The following is a 15,359-nucleotide window of genomic DNA, read 5'->3' on the forward strand; positions in this document are numbered from 1 at the left end:
TCCCCCGGGCTTCACATTCCCCAGCTGTACAATTAGAACATTAATCAGATGATCCTTACGGTCATTTCCAGCTGAAAAACAAATCTCTGATAGGAAAGTGAGTGACTTGGTGCCTAAAAATTTTTTTTTAATTTTTTGGATATTTAGCTAGATATTTTCAGATCTTTAACTAAATCTAAATCTTTATGATTCCAGCCAATTTAAGAGCCAGTTTAAGAATGAGTATTCTAGCAAAAGTTTTTAAAATTGAGCACTTCATTGCATTTATTTGTCATGATAATCAGAGGGCACGGTGTATGTCTTATGTCCCCAGCGCCTGGGTCATAGTGTGCTCTTGATTCTAGTAATTATAGTAACAGCAACGACAACAGTAATAATAGCAGCTAGCATTTACTGAGTACTTATCATGTACTCAGTAAATGTTACGTGATACATTTACTTGGGGTACTTGACCTTGAATATCTCCTTTAGTCATCGGACAGCCCTAGGACCCTTGCCCTGTTATCCCTAATTTCCAGGCATGAGGAAACTGACACAGAGCTTAAGTCACACAACTCATACCTTGGAGACCAGAACCTGAACCCAGACAGGATATCTCTTACCTGTGCAGTTTACCTGGAGGAGAAACCAGTGACTGAAGACCTGAAGTAGGTAATTGAGAATGCGTGTCAATTATAATGAAAAAAAAATGCATTGTCTTCTGCCTTCCAGAAAAAACTCCCTGTGACAGCTCTCGCTCAGAATATGCAAGAAGCATCAACTCAGCTAGAAGACTCTCTCCTGGGGTAAGAGTTGGGCTATTTCAGAAAGAGAGCCATGCACCCTGTGGGTTGGTAGAGGTGGATGGCTGGGTGGTGTACATGGCAGCCACATGTGTGACCAGAGGCTGAGGCCCCATGGGAGGCCACTGGGATGCTAGAGAATCTTCCTTTTAGTAGAAGCAAGGATAGATCATACAAAGGGCCAATAACAAAAGTAATGGATAAGGTCAATTATTTAATCTGCTGAGCTTGGATATAAAGAACTCATTCCCTTCTGTGGTCCAGGTGTTGACTCAGATTTATAAGCCCTGACCAGTCCCATTTAGTCCTTAAAAGTCACTTCTTTTAAAGATGATCACTGTAATGTCAGTGGAGGTTGTCTCAAAATAGTGCCTTTTCTGAATTATGTGGATTTTTTTTTTTTACAATGAGCATGTATTACATAAATAAGTTTAAAATCTAATAATAAAGCTGTTTTCATTGTAAGAGGGAAGGTTGACCTTTCCTTCTACTTGCTTCTCTACAAGGCCAGTGTCCTTTGATCCTGTCTGCTCTCTCCTGCTGTAACATGGGCCCTCCTTTCCCAGCTGGATATGGCCTTTGGACTTTTCAGCCCATTTCCCAGGGTCTGCCATGCTCCACGACCTACAATGCTCTGTCGTTCTTTGAAGGACACTGCCTAGGCCGGACTTACTAGCAGACAGAAAACAGTATAGTATAATAAACGTTACATATGATTTAAGAGATTTTCAGGGTACTTTTGAGAATACTTGCTTTTCACCTGACCAGAGGACCTGATCTTTCAGTGAGTTCTCACCTCACTGTTTACACACATCCGCACGCGTACACACAAATTATACCTGAGATAGCCTTGTGCGTTTTATTTTATTTTATTTATTTATTTATTTTTTGGTACGCGGGCCTCTCACCTTTGTGGCCTCTCCCGTTGCGGAGCACAGGCTCCGGACGCGGAGGCTCAGCGGCCATGGCTCACGGGCCCAGCCGCTCCACGGCATGTGGGATCCTCCCGGACCGGGGCACGAACCCATGTCCCCTGCATCGGCAGGCAGACTCTCAACCACTGCGCCACCAGGGAAGCCCAGTCTTGTTCATTTTAAAGCACAAGTCTGTGGACTCACGCCCTAAGTTTATAGTACTTTCAGGTCTCTATTGTATAGCGCCCTAATGCGTTCCCATTGTATGGAGAGCAGAGCTGGCTCAGTGTGGGAATCTGGTGCCAGATTTAATGGACGTATGTTTGTTGTTGGGCATCTTGTTTTTAAAGGAAGATGCTGGAGACGTGTGGAGATGCTGAGAATCAGCTGGCTCTGGAACTCTCTCAGCATGAAGTCTTTGTCGAGAAGGAGATTGTGGACCCTCTGTACGGCATAGCAGAGGTGGGTGCTTTGGCGGGGGCTGGGTGGGGAATGGTTCACTTGTGTCTGAAACTTTAACAATAGTCAGTGGCTTTGGCATACACTTCTTTTTGGAAATAAGGGGAGTAAGTTGAGGGTACAAAATCCTTTGCCTAAGAAAAAGAAAATGGTAAATAAAGATTGCACTTTCAGAGGTTAAACTGAAAACCCCGAAGCTTGTCCCATTTCATATGTGGTGTGTTCTTCTGTCCAGGTAGAGATTCCTAACATCCAGAAACAGAGGAAGCAGCTCGCCAGATTGGTTTTAGACTGGGACTCGGTCAGAGCCAGGTAAGATAAAGCTGTGAAAAATAACCAATAATACGGTTTTCTGTCACATCCCCAGCAACCATCCCTCTCCTCAACACGGATAAAGACCACTGGGTGCACAAAACAGACGACATCACAGATTCACACACTTGACTCACAGACTGAGTCACAGCCTACTTACACCTGCTTTCAGGCCTCTTTCTCCCAAGCATGGCAGCGGGATGATGTTAGGACACCCTGTTCTTAGTCAACCAACAGTGAAAGGAGACAGGGAAAAAAAAAACCTAAATAAGTGTATTCTGTGGAGAAGAAATGGTGGCAGACAGTTCTAAGAGCGTTGTCCTTGGAGTAGTGGAGTTTAGGAATAAATAGATCTGTGATCTTAGCAGCTGCCAAGCGTCCCACTGTGTCAAAAAACACCTGTGTGGTTAGGATCATTTTTCACAATCAAGAAATGCTGTGCTCAACAGGGAGGAACTAAGTAAGACCTAGTAGCTATCCCAGAGGGCTGATGTCAGATGACCCGTCTGTAGTGCTCCATGGCTGGGCTCCAGCCTCAGCTCCATCCGTGAGGGCATTTGTATCAATGACTCATATGAGAGGAGTAGGGAGGTAGCTGCCACGGGCCCCATCCTTTCTCATACCTTATACAAGCGTTGACAGACTTGTTCTGTAAAGGGCCAGGTACTAAATATTTTCAGCTTTGCAACCCAGATGCCCCCTGTTCCAACTACTCAGCTCTGCTGTTGTAGCATAAAAGTAGCCCTGGGCAATACATAAATGAATGAGCAAGTCTGTGTTCGAATAAAACTTTATTTACAAAAGCAAGTGGCTTTGCTGAGCCCTGCTTCGTTAACTCTTTTAATCCTCATTGCACTCTTGTGAAGTAGACATGATTATTTCTGTTCGGCAAATAAATGGAGATACAGAGATCATTTACTAACTTTCTACGTGTCAGATGCTTTTTTTTGGCTGCGTTGGGTCTTCGTTGCTGCGCGTGGGATCTCTCTAATTGCAGCGAGCGGGGGCTACTCTTGGTTGTGGTGCTTGGGCTTCTCATTGCAGTGGCTTCTCTTGTTGCGGAGCACAGGCTCAGTAGTTGTGGCGCACGGTCTTAGTTGCTCTGTGGCATGTGGGATCTTCCCGGACCAGGGCTTGAACCCGTGTCCCCTGCATTGGCAGGCAGACTCTCAACCACTGCGCCACAAGGGAAGCCCCGTGTCAGATGCTTTTATTGCAGATTTCCTTGTTTCTAAAATGTCGCTGAGTGTCAGATGCACCAGTGATTTAATATCCGATTTTGGGGGGGAAATGAAATAGAAACACCACTTTATTAAATGTACAAATCAATTGGTAAGACATGTCCTGACTTAAGAAAAGTAGAGATGATAAGAGGGACATCTAGGAATTAGCACATGGTGAACACGATCATTGCCACCACTTACTGGACACTTGCCACGTGCCAGATATCAGACTACGTATGTGATATGTCAGCTCTTTCGATTCTCCCAGCAATCTCTATTCATTTGTCCACTTGTGTTTTCACCAGACATTGAGTAGGTGCTTGCTGTGGGTCAGGCTCCGTGTTGGACACTAAGTGCAGAGGCCCTTCAGTGAGAGTTGGAGGGGACAGAGGTTAGGAGGTTACGTGACACCCCCTACTTTGAGAGGAGACTTGTTGTACAGACACTGGAGGCACCTGCACATGCCGTGTCTATGACTTGCTTTGCATCTTAGACATAATAAACGGCAGGGCTAGGATTCTGAACGCAGAGTCTGCCGTCTCCTTGTCACACGCACACGTGTGATTAGAGCCCTGTGGCCAGAACCAGGATCAGGGAGGGAGTGCAGGCCCCCCTGTGGTAGATTTTTGCTGAAGATAAGGAAAAATGTTCTAATAGTTAATTAAACAAGGCCGTGAGTGCGCTCTTGCTGGAGTTGGTTGAGCGATATTATAGATGCCAGGAATCTTACATCTGCAGCACATGTATCCCAGAGGAGATTTCAGCACTGATTCTTGGTCCTGCATTCATGGTCCTGTTCACTTAACGAATCAAAGTAGGTATTAGAGAAACTGAAACAGATCAATATTTCTTCTTTATTTGACTTATTCCTGTGGCTTTTCCCTGGAGGAGAATGGTGATAGCTAACATTAGTGGGGATCCATCATATTCACACACAGGCATATATATATTTATTCTCTCTTCTGCTGCCCGTGACAGTTCTGCCGGGCAGACGGTATTTGTTTCCTTAGTTTGACAGATGAGACAACCTGAGGCACAGAGAGGTGAGGCCGTTGCCAAAGGTCACATGGCTGATGAAGGTAGAACCGAGCTTCAGACTTCAGCCTGTCAGACTCCGAAGTCCATGCTCTTTCCATTGCCAGCTTCAGCAGATTTGCTGAAGCCTTGCTGTGGAGAAGTGCATCACAACAGCAACATGAAAGAGGGCAGGGCAGAGCATTCTGGGGGCAATGCAGTCATCTGGGAAGCTTGATAAGTTGCTAACATGGGCTTTCATGCTGCATCTATGTAATATCCATGTTTAAATTTAAAGTGCTAGAGAGTGCGTTACTTAACCTCGACTCTTAGCTTGTTGAGGACGGTAACCAGGACCCGGTATCCACTCCTGTTGCCTGTGCCTGCTGACCTGTAGCCACCATGCATAAGTGCATCTTCATCCATGTTGGCCAGGCTGGTGTCCAGATCGGCAGTGCCTGCTGGGAGCTCTACTACCTGGAACATGGCATCCAGCCCGATGGCCAGATGCCAAGTGACAAGACTACTGGGGGAGGAGATGACTCCTTCAACACTTTCTTCAGTGAGACAGGCGCTGGCAAGCATGTGCCCAGGGCATTGTTTGTGGACCTGGAACCCACGGTCATTGATGAAGTTCACACTGGCACCTGTCGCCAGCTCTTCCACCCTGAGCAGCTCATCACAGGCAAGGAAGATGCTGCCAGTAACTATGCCCGAGGTCACTACACCATTGGCAAGGAGATCATTGACCCCATCTTGGACCCAATTCGGAAACTAGCTGACCAGTGCACAAGTCTTCAGGGCTTCTTGGTTTTCCACAGCTTTGGTGGGGGAACTGGTTCGGGGTTCACCTCCCTGCTGATGGAACGTCTCTCTGTCGATTATGGCAAGAAGTCCAAGCTGGAGTTCTCCATTTACCCAGCCCCCCAGGTTTCCACAGCTGTAGTTGAGCCCTACAACTCCATCCTCACCACCCACACCACCCTGGAGCACTCTGACTGTGCCTTCATGGTAGACAGTGAGGCCATCTATGACATCTGTCGTAGAAACCTCGATATTGAGCGCCCAACCTACACGAATCTTAACCGCCTTGTTAGCCAGATTGTGTCCTCCATCACTGCTTCCCTGTGATTTGATGGAGCCCTGAATGTTGATCTGACAGAATTCCAGACCAACCTGGTGCCCTATCCCCACACCCACTGCCCTCTGGCCACATATGCCCCTGTCATCTCTGCTGAGAAAGCCTACCATGAACAGCTTTCTGTAGCAGAGATCACCAATGCTTACTTTGAGCCAGCCAACCAGATGGTGAAACGCGACCCTCGCTATGGTAAATGCATGGCTCGCTGCCTGTTGTACCATGGTGACGTGGTTCCCAAAGATGTCAATGCTGCTATCGCCACCATCAAGACCAAGCGCAGCATCCAGTTTGTGGACTGGTGCCCCACTGGCTTCAAAGTTGGCACTAATTACCAGCCTCCCACTGGTGGAGACCTGGCCAAAGTACAGCAAGCTGTGTGCATGCTGAGCAACTCCACAGCCATTGCTGAGGCCTGGGCTCGCCTGGACCACGAGTTTGACCTGATGTATGCCAAGCGTGCCTTTGGTACGTGGGTGAGGGCATGGCGGGAGGAGAGTTTTCTGAGGCCCATGAGGACGTGGCTGCCCTTGAGAAGGATTGTGAGGAGGTTGGTGTGGATCCTGTTGAAGGAGAGGGAGAGGAAGAAGGCAAATTCCCATTGCTTTCAGCCCCGCAGCATGTCATACTCAGACCTTCATCTTCAACATTAGCTGACAGGAGTAAAAGCTTTCTGACTAGATTGTCTTCACTTTCAACTGTGATCATGTATTACTTTTCCATGTGTACCTATAAGATTTTTCTGTCATGTCTGAAAGGTAAAGACTTTAAGAAAGATAAATAAATAAATAAATAAAGTGCCATAGCAGGCATGTCCGTATTTAAACAGAAGGTCAAAACACACTTGAAAACCAAATAGAAATTGTTTTAGATTATTATTCCCCATTCACTTCCCCCGACTATTACTATAGTATAATTTTGGGGGAGGGGGTCCTTTTGACTTATTTATGAAGGGAATATAAACATTCCACATTATGTTTCAGATTTGCTGTAGATACTAGTATTTATCCTTACAAATGATTTTAATTCCTAACATGCTTTCACAGCTATCAATTACTAGCTCCATGACCGAAGTTCTGGCTTTCACTTACTGAAGGTAATCACAAGTCAGGATGGTAGTAGGCGGTGTTATAAGGGGTCCTGAAGAGCAGCAACTGACCCCCAGTGGCACAGGGAACATTCTAGATCAAAGCAAGAGAACAAGGGGGTATTTGATGGGTAAGAGCCCAAGATTGGACAGTAGGGGAAGGGGTTCCACGGATTGATTTGCAGCAGTTGGGCTTGCATGGGACGAGGCGTGGCCAGCTCTGCTCAGAGCAGACAGCTACTCTCAGCACTACCACAGTCCCATCACAGCGGGAAGCCAGTGTCACCTTTGCCCGTTTCCATTCTTAAAGGATAAACTCCAGAGAAGCTGCCATCCTAGGTGCTGATACCTGTCCCAGGTAGAATCAGTTTTGGGGTATGAGTCTGTCTCCATTAGGTCCTTAACTCCATAAGGTTGAGCATATACAGCTGCTTCTCAAATAATGGCTATGCCTGTGCTTTGCAGATGGAACCAGGCTCACAAATCTTCAGGAACCAACTTTCAGGGGCTTCCATCAAAAATAGATACCCTAAAGGAAGAGATGGATGAAGCTGGAAATAAAGTAGAACAGTGCAAGGTAGGAGAATTCCCTAATGAATATGTACTTAAATCAATCTTTTGGTTTTTGCAAGTGATGGATGAAAGGTCAAATATTGCAAATTATTTAATGTTTTACATAATTCCTATTAGGATTCCCTGAATGATATTCAAGGTAGGTTTTATTTTCTTCTTCCTTCTTTCTTTATTTTCTAAGACTCTACATTACTTTATACTCAGAATAAAGCATTATTTAAAAATAAAATTCAGGGACTTCCCTGGTGGCGCAGTAGTTAAGAATCCACCTGCCAATGTCCACCTGCCGGGGACACGAGTTCGAGCCCTGGTCTGGGAAGATTCCACATGCCGCAGAGCAACTAGGCCCGTGTGCCACAACTACTGAGCCTACACTCTAGAGCCCGTGAGCCACAACTACTGAGCCCACATGCTGCAACTACTGAAGCCCACATGCCTAGAGCCTGTGCTCCACAACAAGAGAAGCCACTGCAATGAGAAACCCGTGCACCGCAACAAAGAGTAGCCCCCATTCTCTGCAACTAGAGAAAAAGCCCACGCACAGCAATGAAGACCCAATGCAGAAAAAAATAATTAATTGAAAAAAATTCAAGTAGGATATTTTTAAAAACTTGACAAAAACGTCTAAGCTTATTTAAAATGAAGAATGGGAGAATAAAAGAAAAACTATAAAAACATATCATAAAATTACAGCAATTAAAACAAGGTGCAATAGGCACAAAAATAGATCCATGGAATTGTATAGGTTTTCTAGAATGAATGCTGTTATATTTAAGGGTTGAATATATAGTAAAGGGGTCATCATATATCCATAGAAAAGGGAAGGATTATTTTTAAAATGTTGCTAGGACAATTGGCTTCTAATTTGGAAGAAATGAAAATTTGTATCTCATAATCTAAATTCCAGACTAGGTGGTTATTCTCTATGCATCTATCTACAAAGATAAATGTTTATTCCAAATGTTATTTGAGGTGGTAAAGAAACAGGTCTTTGGTGAATCTTAGGATCATCGCCTGAGACTTTTCCTCCTCTTATTATTCATCATTTTCCAATAATGGTCTCCACATTCTACTAGGTAGCATTAAGACTGCTATATTTTAGTTTATTCAGGTCATGCTATAATTCACTTTTCATGATGGCAAACCTTGGGCAGTTAACTGCAGTAAAATGACTTGCTGAAAATAATATAGTGGGTAAGAATTAATACTGGACTCACAAAGTCATGCCATAGCCTTTACGTTTAAAAAGATGATAATCACACAAATGCTTCTGACAAAAGTCTTGCACTGGCTTATTCTTGTTCAGAAGAGTTGTAGTTTTGCCAGTGTCATTTATGCAGCAGTCTTCTTCATATCTGGTCTAACCTAGATCTTGGCTAGTGGCTCCTTATTGGATATAAATTTGTCTAGTAGTTTGGGGGTTTGAACTGGTGCATTATAGGCTAAGTTAAAAGAGAGACTTCTTTTTTTTTTTTTTGCGGTACGCGGGCCTCTCACTGTTGTGGCCTCTCCCGTTGCGGAGCACAGGCTCCGGATGCACAGGCTCAGCGGCCATGGCTCACGGGCCTAGCCACTCCGCGGCATGTGGGATCTTCCCAGACCGGGGCACGAACCCATGTCCCCTGCATCAGCAGGTGGACTCTCAGCCACTGCGCTACCAGGGAAGCCCAAAGAGAGACTTCTTTTTTTTTTTTTTTGAGAGACTTCTTTTAACTTACATACCACAGCTTGTCAGAAAGTCAAATGGTAAAAACTTATGAAAATATTTTCTATTTCCTTCTCTCTTTATGTTAACTTCTGGGTAGTTTCCTGAGATCTAAGTTCTGTTTCACTGATTCTCTCTTTAGCTATGTCTGATCTGCTGTTTAATTAACATTGAGTTTTGAATTTTGTTGACTATATTTTTCATTTTAAAGTTCTAATTCTTCAAGTCTGCCTTTTTTGATAGTGCATTATTCTTTTTAGTATTTATTTTTTAATGCTTTTAATCATTTATATATACTTATTTTAAGTCTTCGTTAGTTAATTCTGTTTTCTGAAGTTCTCTATGAGAGTGGTGGGAGTTTCCTTTATGGTGGATTGTTTTGCAGTTTTGTACTGTGAGCTCATTTTAAGAGGGACTTTATCTGTGGGACTTCTGGGGATTAGGAGTGAGTCTCCCAGAGAGTATTACCAAGCCATTTTAAACTAAACTTTCTCAGTTCGAGGATTCCTGGACCACACAGAGAATCAACTCAAAGTTCAAACCCTCATGAAAGCAGGTCTATATTTATTTGTGAACTCTCAGGGAAATGTTTTACTTTCCTAGATACAGAGGCCAATCCAAAACGGAAGGTAGTACATTAAAAAAAAATATATGTATATATATGAATATGTATATGTATTTGAAAATTGGAAATATGGATATATCCAATTTCCCAGTCTATCAGTTTTAAGCTAATTTTTTAATTCTTATGTAAGTAATTTATTTACATTAGTTCAAATATAAAAAGTATAAAACAGTATACAGTAAAGTCTTTCTTCTGCCCCTGTCCTCCTCCTCCTCCTAATTTCCACTGCTCTCAACAGGTAACCACTGTTACTAAGTTCTTGCTTTTTTCCCTAGGCGTATTTTTATACAAACATGGTGATAAAAATATTTCCTCTCCCTTTTTTACCCAGAAAGTAACATACCATACCAGAAGTAGTGCTCTGTGCTTTGCTTCTTAACAAGGCATATTAATAATAAACCTTGGAGATCTTTCCATGTCAGTCCATAATAAGCTTGATTATTCTTTTCATTATCCCTGTGTATGATTGTACCAGTGAGTTGATGGACATTTAATCTGCAGCTGTTTCATTACAGTTTGCTCTAGGAGCTCACAGATCAATTCGTAGATGCTATTTTCTTTCACCTCATTTTTCTTCAATGACATATCTTCTCTTCCACTTGCCCAGGATCAACTTGCAGCGGATATGTACAATTTTATGGCCAAAGAAGGGGAGTATGGCAAATTTTTTGTTACGGTAAGCACTTTGCCCTGACAAGACGTTAAAGCATTGTAAAAGTTGAGTCATTTTAGCTTTTTTGCAAAAGATGTCATTTTTGGTTTTGCTCAGCCATTGTGTGTGTGTCCATCCAATGCTAACGTTACTTTTGTTTTTGAATGTGGGTCTGTTCTCAGTTATTAGAAGCTCAAGCAGATTACCATAGAAAAGCATTAGCAGTCTTAGAAAAGGCCCTTCCCGAATTGCGAGCCCATCAAGGTAACGTAACCTGCGTGCTGGCCTGATGCCTCCTTCTCGCCTCTGCCACCTCTGCCTCTGTTCTTCTTTACTCAGCTCCTTTGCATGCATTTCCTTTGGACAAAGCCTCTCTGCCTAGGCGGGCACTATTTCCCAGCACACTTTCATCTTCCCTTGCTGCATTCTCTAATTTCTTCCAAACGCAAATTAACATACTAATGGAACATTTGCAGTTCTTCTGAAATCTTCAGTTGAAGAGAAAGCTGCACCCTTTGGGGGAAGCATCTGTTTTTCTATCTTCTAAATAGGCTCAAAACATTCTAGCCTCTAATTATCTCTTTGCAAATCAGTTATTTGTTTCATAGGGCTTAATTCTAGCCCTGTGATTCCAAGAGCATACATCCTATGAAAAAAAGTTTGGACTTCCCAAAAGGAATTTTAGAAGCCAGTACCTGATACCGCATCATCAGGCACATAATCAGTGTGATTGACTCGTGAGACCGTGACCACCCCGTTCAGATCTTGTTCTCATCAGCACTCACTTTGCCCACCATATTTAAGCACATTGCAGATCCTACCCTCAACTTATGAGTGGACCAGACTTGCCTCTGATGTTTAGTTTTAACTCTTTCGATTCTAATTCTCTCTGATTTGCCATCAGAGCATCCATCCGCAGAGATCGGTAAATGATCAGACATTCCTCTGTCACCTTTGGACCTGTTATACTCTTTTGCTTATGGTATAGTCCTGACATTTGGAACTCAGGTGCCCCAGACAGAACCACTGGTCTCAAGCTGAAAGAGGATCAAGCCAGGTGCTGAGTGTGATGATTCTGTGATTGTGAAAGAGACTGAGCATGTGTGTGTATGGGGCTGGTTATGTCTGTGCGTACGCACTGGCCCCTCAAGAATACCACTCCTCCTCCCCTAAATTGCAGGCAATCCCAGCAGGGTGTGACTTTGTGCCTGAAAGTCCTTAGATTTTGGAATCAGAAAATTCTATTTAGGACTTCCCTGGCGGCCCAGTGGTTAAGACTCCGCGCTTCCACTGCAGGGGGCTCAGGTTTGGTCCCTGCTCGGGGAACTAAGATGCTACATGCCGCACAGCGTGACCAAAAAAAAAAGCAAAGAAAATGCTATGTCTTGACTGACCCCTTAGCCAGGTCTTTAGCCATCTTGAGTGTAGTGGCTCTGATTTGCTGGGCTAATCTTCAGAGGACGAGCTGCTCTTGCTTTCCAGAGTGATCCCATTTCCTAATCCATGGGTAATGGGGTTGAGTCAGAGTGCAAAGGAATGAAGCTGCTGGCGAACAGTCAGCCTCGCAAGGGGCCGACTCTTGCTGGCCCAGGTCAGAACACCGGGAGCCTGTGTTTATGGGGTACCTTCTGTGCACAGGACAAAACAGTAAACATCATCATCCTAGCCTTTGAATGGCTATAAGCCTGGTTTGGAAAGGTTGACTTAATGGGCACAAAAAAGAGAAGATTTAAGCAGCGCCATGCCCCCTTTTTTTAAACTCCCATTCTATTTTTACCAAGGCTATTTTCCCTAGAGCAGTATGTCAGAAAGTCATGGGGGGGCTTCCCTGGTGGCGCAGTGGTTGAGAGTCCGCCTGCCGATGCAGGGGACACGGGTTCGTGCCCCGGTCCGGGAAGATCCCACATGCCGCGGAGCAGCTGGGCCCGTGAGCCATGGCCGCTGAGCCTGCGCGTCCGGAGCCTGTGCTCCGCAACGGGAGAGGCCACAACAGTGAGAGGCCCGTGTACCGCAAAAAAAAAAAAAAAAAAAAAAAAGAAAGAAAGTCATGGGGAACAGGCAGGGGCAGGGAAGAGGTTGAGGATGGAACAAGGGAAGCTGGTGTGTGAGGGGGAGTAGCCAGTGAAGGAAATGAGATTCTTCTTTCTCTCTAAGGCTGCCGCCTTCACCCAAGCCTTGGAATTCAACCCTTCTCACCTCTGCCTGTCTGCAAATCTGCCTCTCGTCTTAGTTCTGTCCTCCACTTCCTTCTTCTCTGTTTTCAGAAAGACTCAGAGTGTTCTTACGGTAGGAGAAAAAAAAAACTTGCCCGTCTGCCCCGTGCCCCTGTGCACCCTGGTCTCACACTCTCGGTCGGCTGGCCTTAGTTCGGTACCTGCCTGTCCTCAGCGTGATGCCCCGTTTCATTGCATTCTCCTTCGTTTTCCTGGGAGGTTCTTCGAATGACTCATTTCCGTCGGCCACCTCTGTTTTCTAACCCCCTTCCCACCCCTAACACTTTGCAGTCTGGTTTCTACTCCCAGTCACTCTGCTATTAAAACAAACAGACAAAGAAACATTGCAAGTCCCAATGGGTGGATGATTCTGATTGTTACGTTCTGGCATTTGACGTGGCTTGAGCCGTCTCTTCCTTGTCAGTTTTTTTCCCCTCGTTTCACTCGATTGTTTTCTGTCATTGTTGAGGCTGTGTTTCCTTCATGTCTGTCCCCTCCTAAGAAGTCAAGCCTTTCCTGAGATCCAGTCCTTTCTCCTGTGTTCTTCTCCCTCCCTCCCACCTTTTCTCTCAAAATCCCCTCATTTTGGTGGCCTCCACTGACACCTGCATCTCTATCCTCTCAGCCTCAGTGTCAGTTCCCTTTGATGACCAGCTGTCACCTTAAACTCAGCGTATCTCAAGAAGCAAACTGATGCTTCCCCCATACCAGCTGGCCTTTCCTCCCCGCCTCCATCTCCTTGGTACCTCCTTTCTCCAAACAATCCAGGTTTCAAACCTCGGAGCCATCTTTTCCTTCCTTTCTGATACCCTCTCGCCAGGTTCTGTGCCTTTTTCCCTCTGCTGTGCCCTCCTCGTCATTCTCACTGCCTCACTCTACTCCATGCCCCTGTTGCCTGGTGCACAGGTGTGGAATAAAGTGTCCATCCCCAGACTCAGGATCCCTGGTCTTTTCTCAGCCTAAGTCCTCCTGGTCTATTTAATTCCTGTCCATCTTCTAAGACCTTCGTCAAGCTCCCCTTCTTTGAGAAGCCTTCTCTGACAACTGAAGCCAACAGTGAACACTTTCATCTCCTGAATCACTCTAGCATTTATGGTCTACACCAGAAGTCGCAAACAGCCATATCTCATTAAAAATAAAAATAAATTTCTTTTTAAACTAACTGCCATCATTTAAAAATCAGACTCTTTTCACATAACAGTGCTAACTTCTGGCTTCTCTTGAAAGTCCAGAGGGCCTGGTGATGCTGGGTCTGCTTTCCCGCGTGGTGACATTGCTCTGACGCCAAGGAGCAGCTGCTGCGTCTTGGCCGACCACGCCCTCCCCACCCCGATCCCGCACCTCCAGTGCCCATCCGGCCCCTGCAGACGATTGTGTTTGCGACCCTAGTCTATACCATTTTTCTGCCACGGCTTAGCAAACACGTCTTGTCTTGTTCATTGCTGTCGTGCGTTTGCCTGTGTGTCTTGTGTTTTCTTCACATGTAGACTGCTCTCATCCCAGGGGCGGGGGGGCCGCTGTGAACTCTGGGTGCCTGCTGCAGGGCCTTGCATGTCAGAGGTCTGTGGTTTGAGGAGCAGCCCCTGCGGTGGAGTTTGCCTCTGGAGTGGCCTCTAGGTCAGCGGCTCTCACCTCCACCCTCTGCCAACCTTCCACCGAGGTGGGGGAGGGGCACCCTGTCCAGGGTTTACTAGAAAGTTCCAGCAGGAGTCTGGATTGTGCCCGCCTCTCAGCATAGTAGGGTCGGGCATGGGGAGGTGACGGCAGGAGTCGTTTGCAGAACTCCCCTGGGTGATTCTGATGTATCCGCCCAGGCGAAGGGTCAGCTGGCCCTTTTCTGCCTGCGTTGAGAATCGTTGCTTTAGATAAAAGAGAGAAAGTATTCAAGGTAAGATCTGGCCTTTGAGAGGACTGTCGCAGAGCTCTGAGAAGGGCCAGGCCCTTGGATGCTTCTTGTGTTTGGAATTCCACTGACCAGGGCCGGGGCTGAAGCCAGGGACGAGGGGCCTCCGGACAGTTCTGAGAGTGGCCACTGCCTTCCGCCCTCCCCACCCCTTCCTTTAACCTTTACCCTACTTGCTCTTTCCATCAAGTTTTGACTTTTCACAAGCGCCCAGGTCTGTGGGTTTGTGGGATCTCACTTTCCTTCCTGTGATGGGCCCCACCTGCTCTCACGTGTAGGGCAGTGTCAGAGCCACGCTAGGGTTACACTGCCTGCCTGGAATCCAGGATTCGAATACCAGAGTGGCTGAAGGACACACGTCCACAGGCTGAGAGGGACATGAGCCCTTCCTGTCGCTGGAAAGAACCACGCTTCCCCAGTGGAGTATTTTCCACCAGCTGGTGTGCCCCCTTTGGCTTCTGTGTGCTTCTCAGTCAGTGCTGGATCTCTGCACCCCGCCAGGCAGGCTGGGCCCAACCACACCCCTCTTACTCTCCTTCAATACATCCATGTCCGAAATGCCTGTTTCTGTTTCCCGCTTTATTGTATGTCTTTTTGCTAAGCTGCCTCAAATCTTTTGTGGAACGAAGCAGAGCATATCACTGGAAAATAATAAGCAGTATTGCTTTGCTGCTGTCAGCACAGCCTCCAGCCTCAGCTGCCTTGGGGCTACATTCTCTCCTACTCAGAACCTTGGACTCTTTGGGGATATGGCACCAG

The 15,359-nt window shown here is 45.8% G+C and overlaps 1 protein-coding gene and 1 pseudogene across 1 annotated transcript in view; both read left to right on the forward strand.

The window, feature by feature from the left end:
* ARHGAP17 (Rho GTPase activating protein 17) overlaps window positions 1-15,359 on the forward strand; it is a 54,069-nt gene that overhangs the window by 8,649 nt on the left and 30,061 nt on the right. The window contains exons 3-8 of the mRNA XM_065892476.1: window positions 712-785; window positions 2,047-2,158; window positions 2,391-2,467; window positions 7,395-7,506; window positions 10,440-10,508; window positions 10,667-10,748. Coding sequence (XP_065748548.1) covers window positions 712-785; window positions 2,047-2,158; window positions 2,391-2,467; window positions 7,395-7,506; window positions 10,440-10,508; window positions 10,667-10,748 — 526 coding nt within the window. The remainder of the gene's footprint in view (window positions 1-711; window positions 786-2,046; window positions 2,159-2,390; window positions 2,468-7,394; window positions 7,507-10,439; window positions 10,509-10,666; window positions 10,749-15,359) is intronic.
* Window positions 5,107-7,244, forward strand: LOC136134571 (tubulin alpha-1B chain pseudogene; annotated as a pseudogene).

The sequence above is a fragment of the Phocoena phocoena genome, chromosome 15, assembly GCF_963924675.1.
Source record: "Phocoena phocoena chromosome 15, mPhoPho1.1, whole genome shotgun sequence".
In the NCBI taxonomy this organism is placed as follows: domain Eukaryota; kingdom Metazoa; phylum Chordata; class Mammalia; order Artiodactyla; family Phocoenidae; genus Phocoena; species Phocoena phocoena.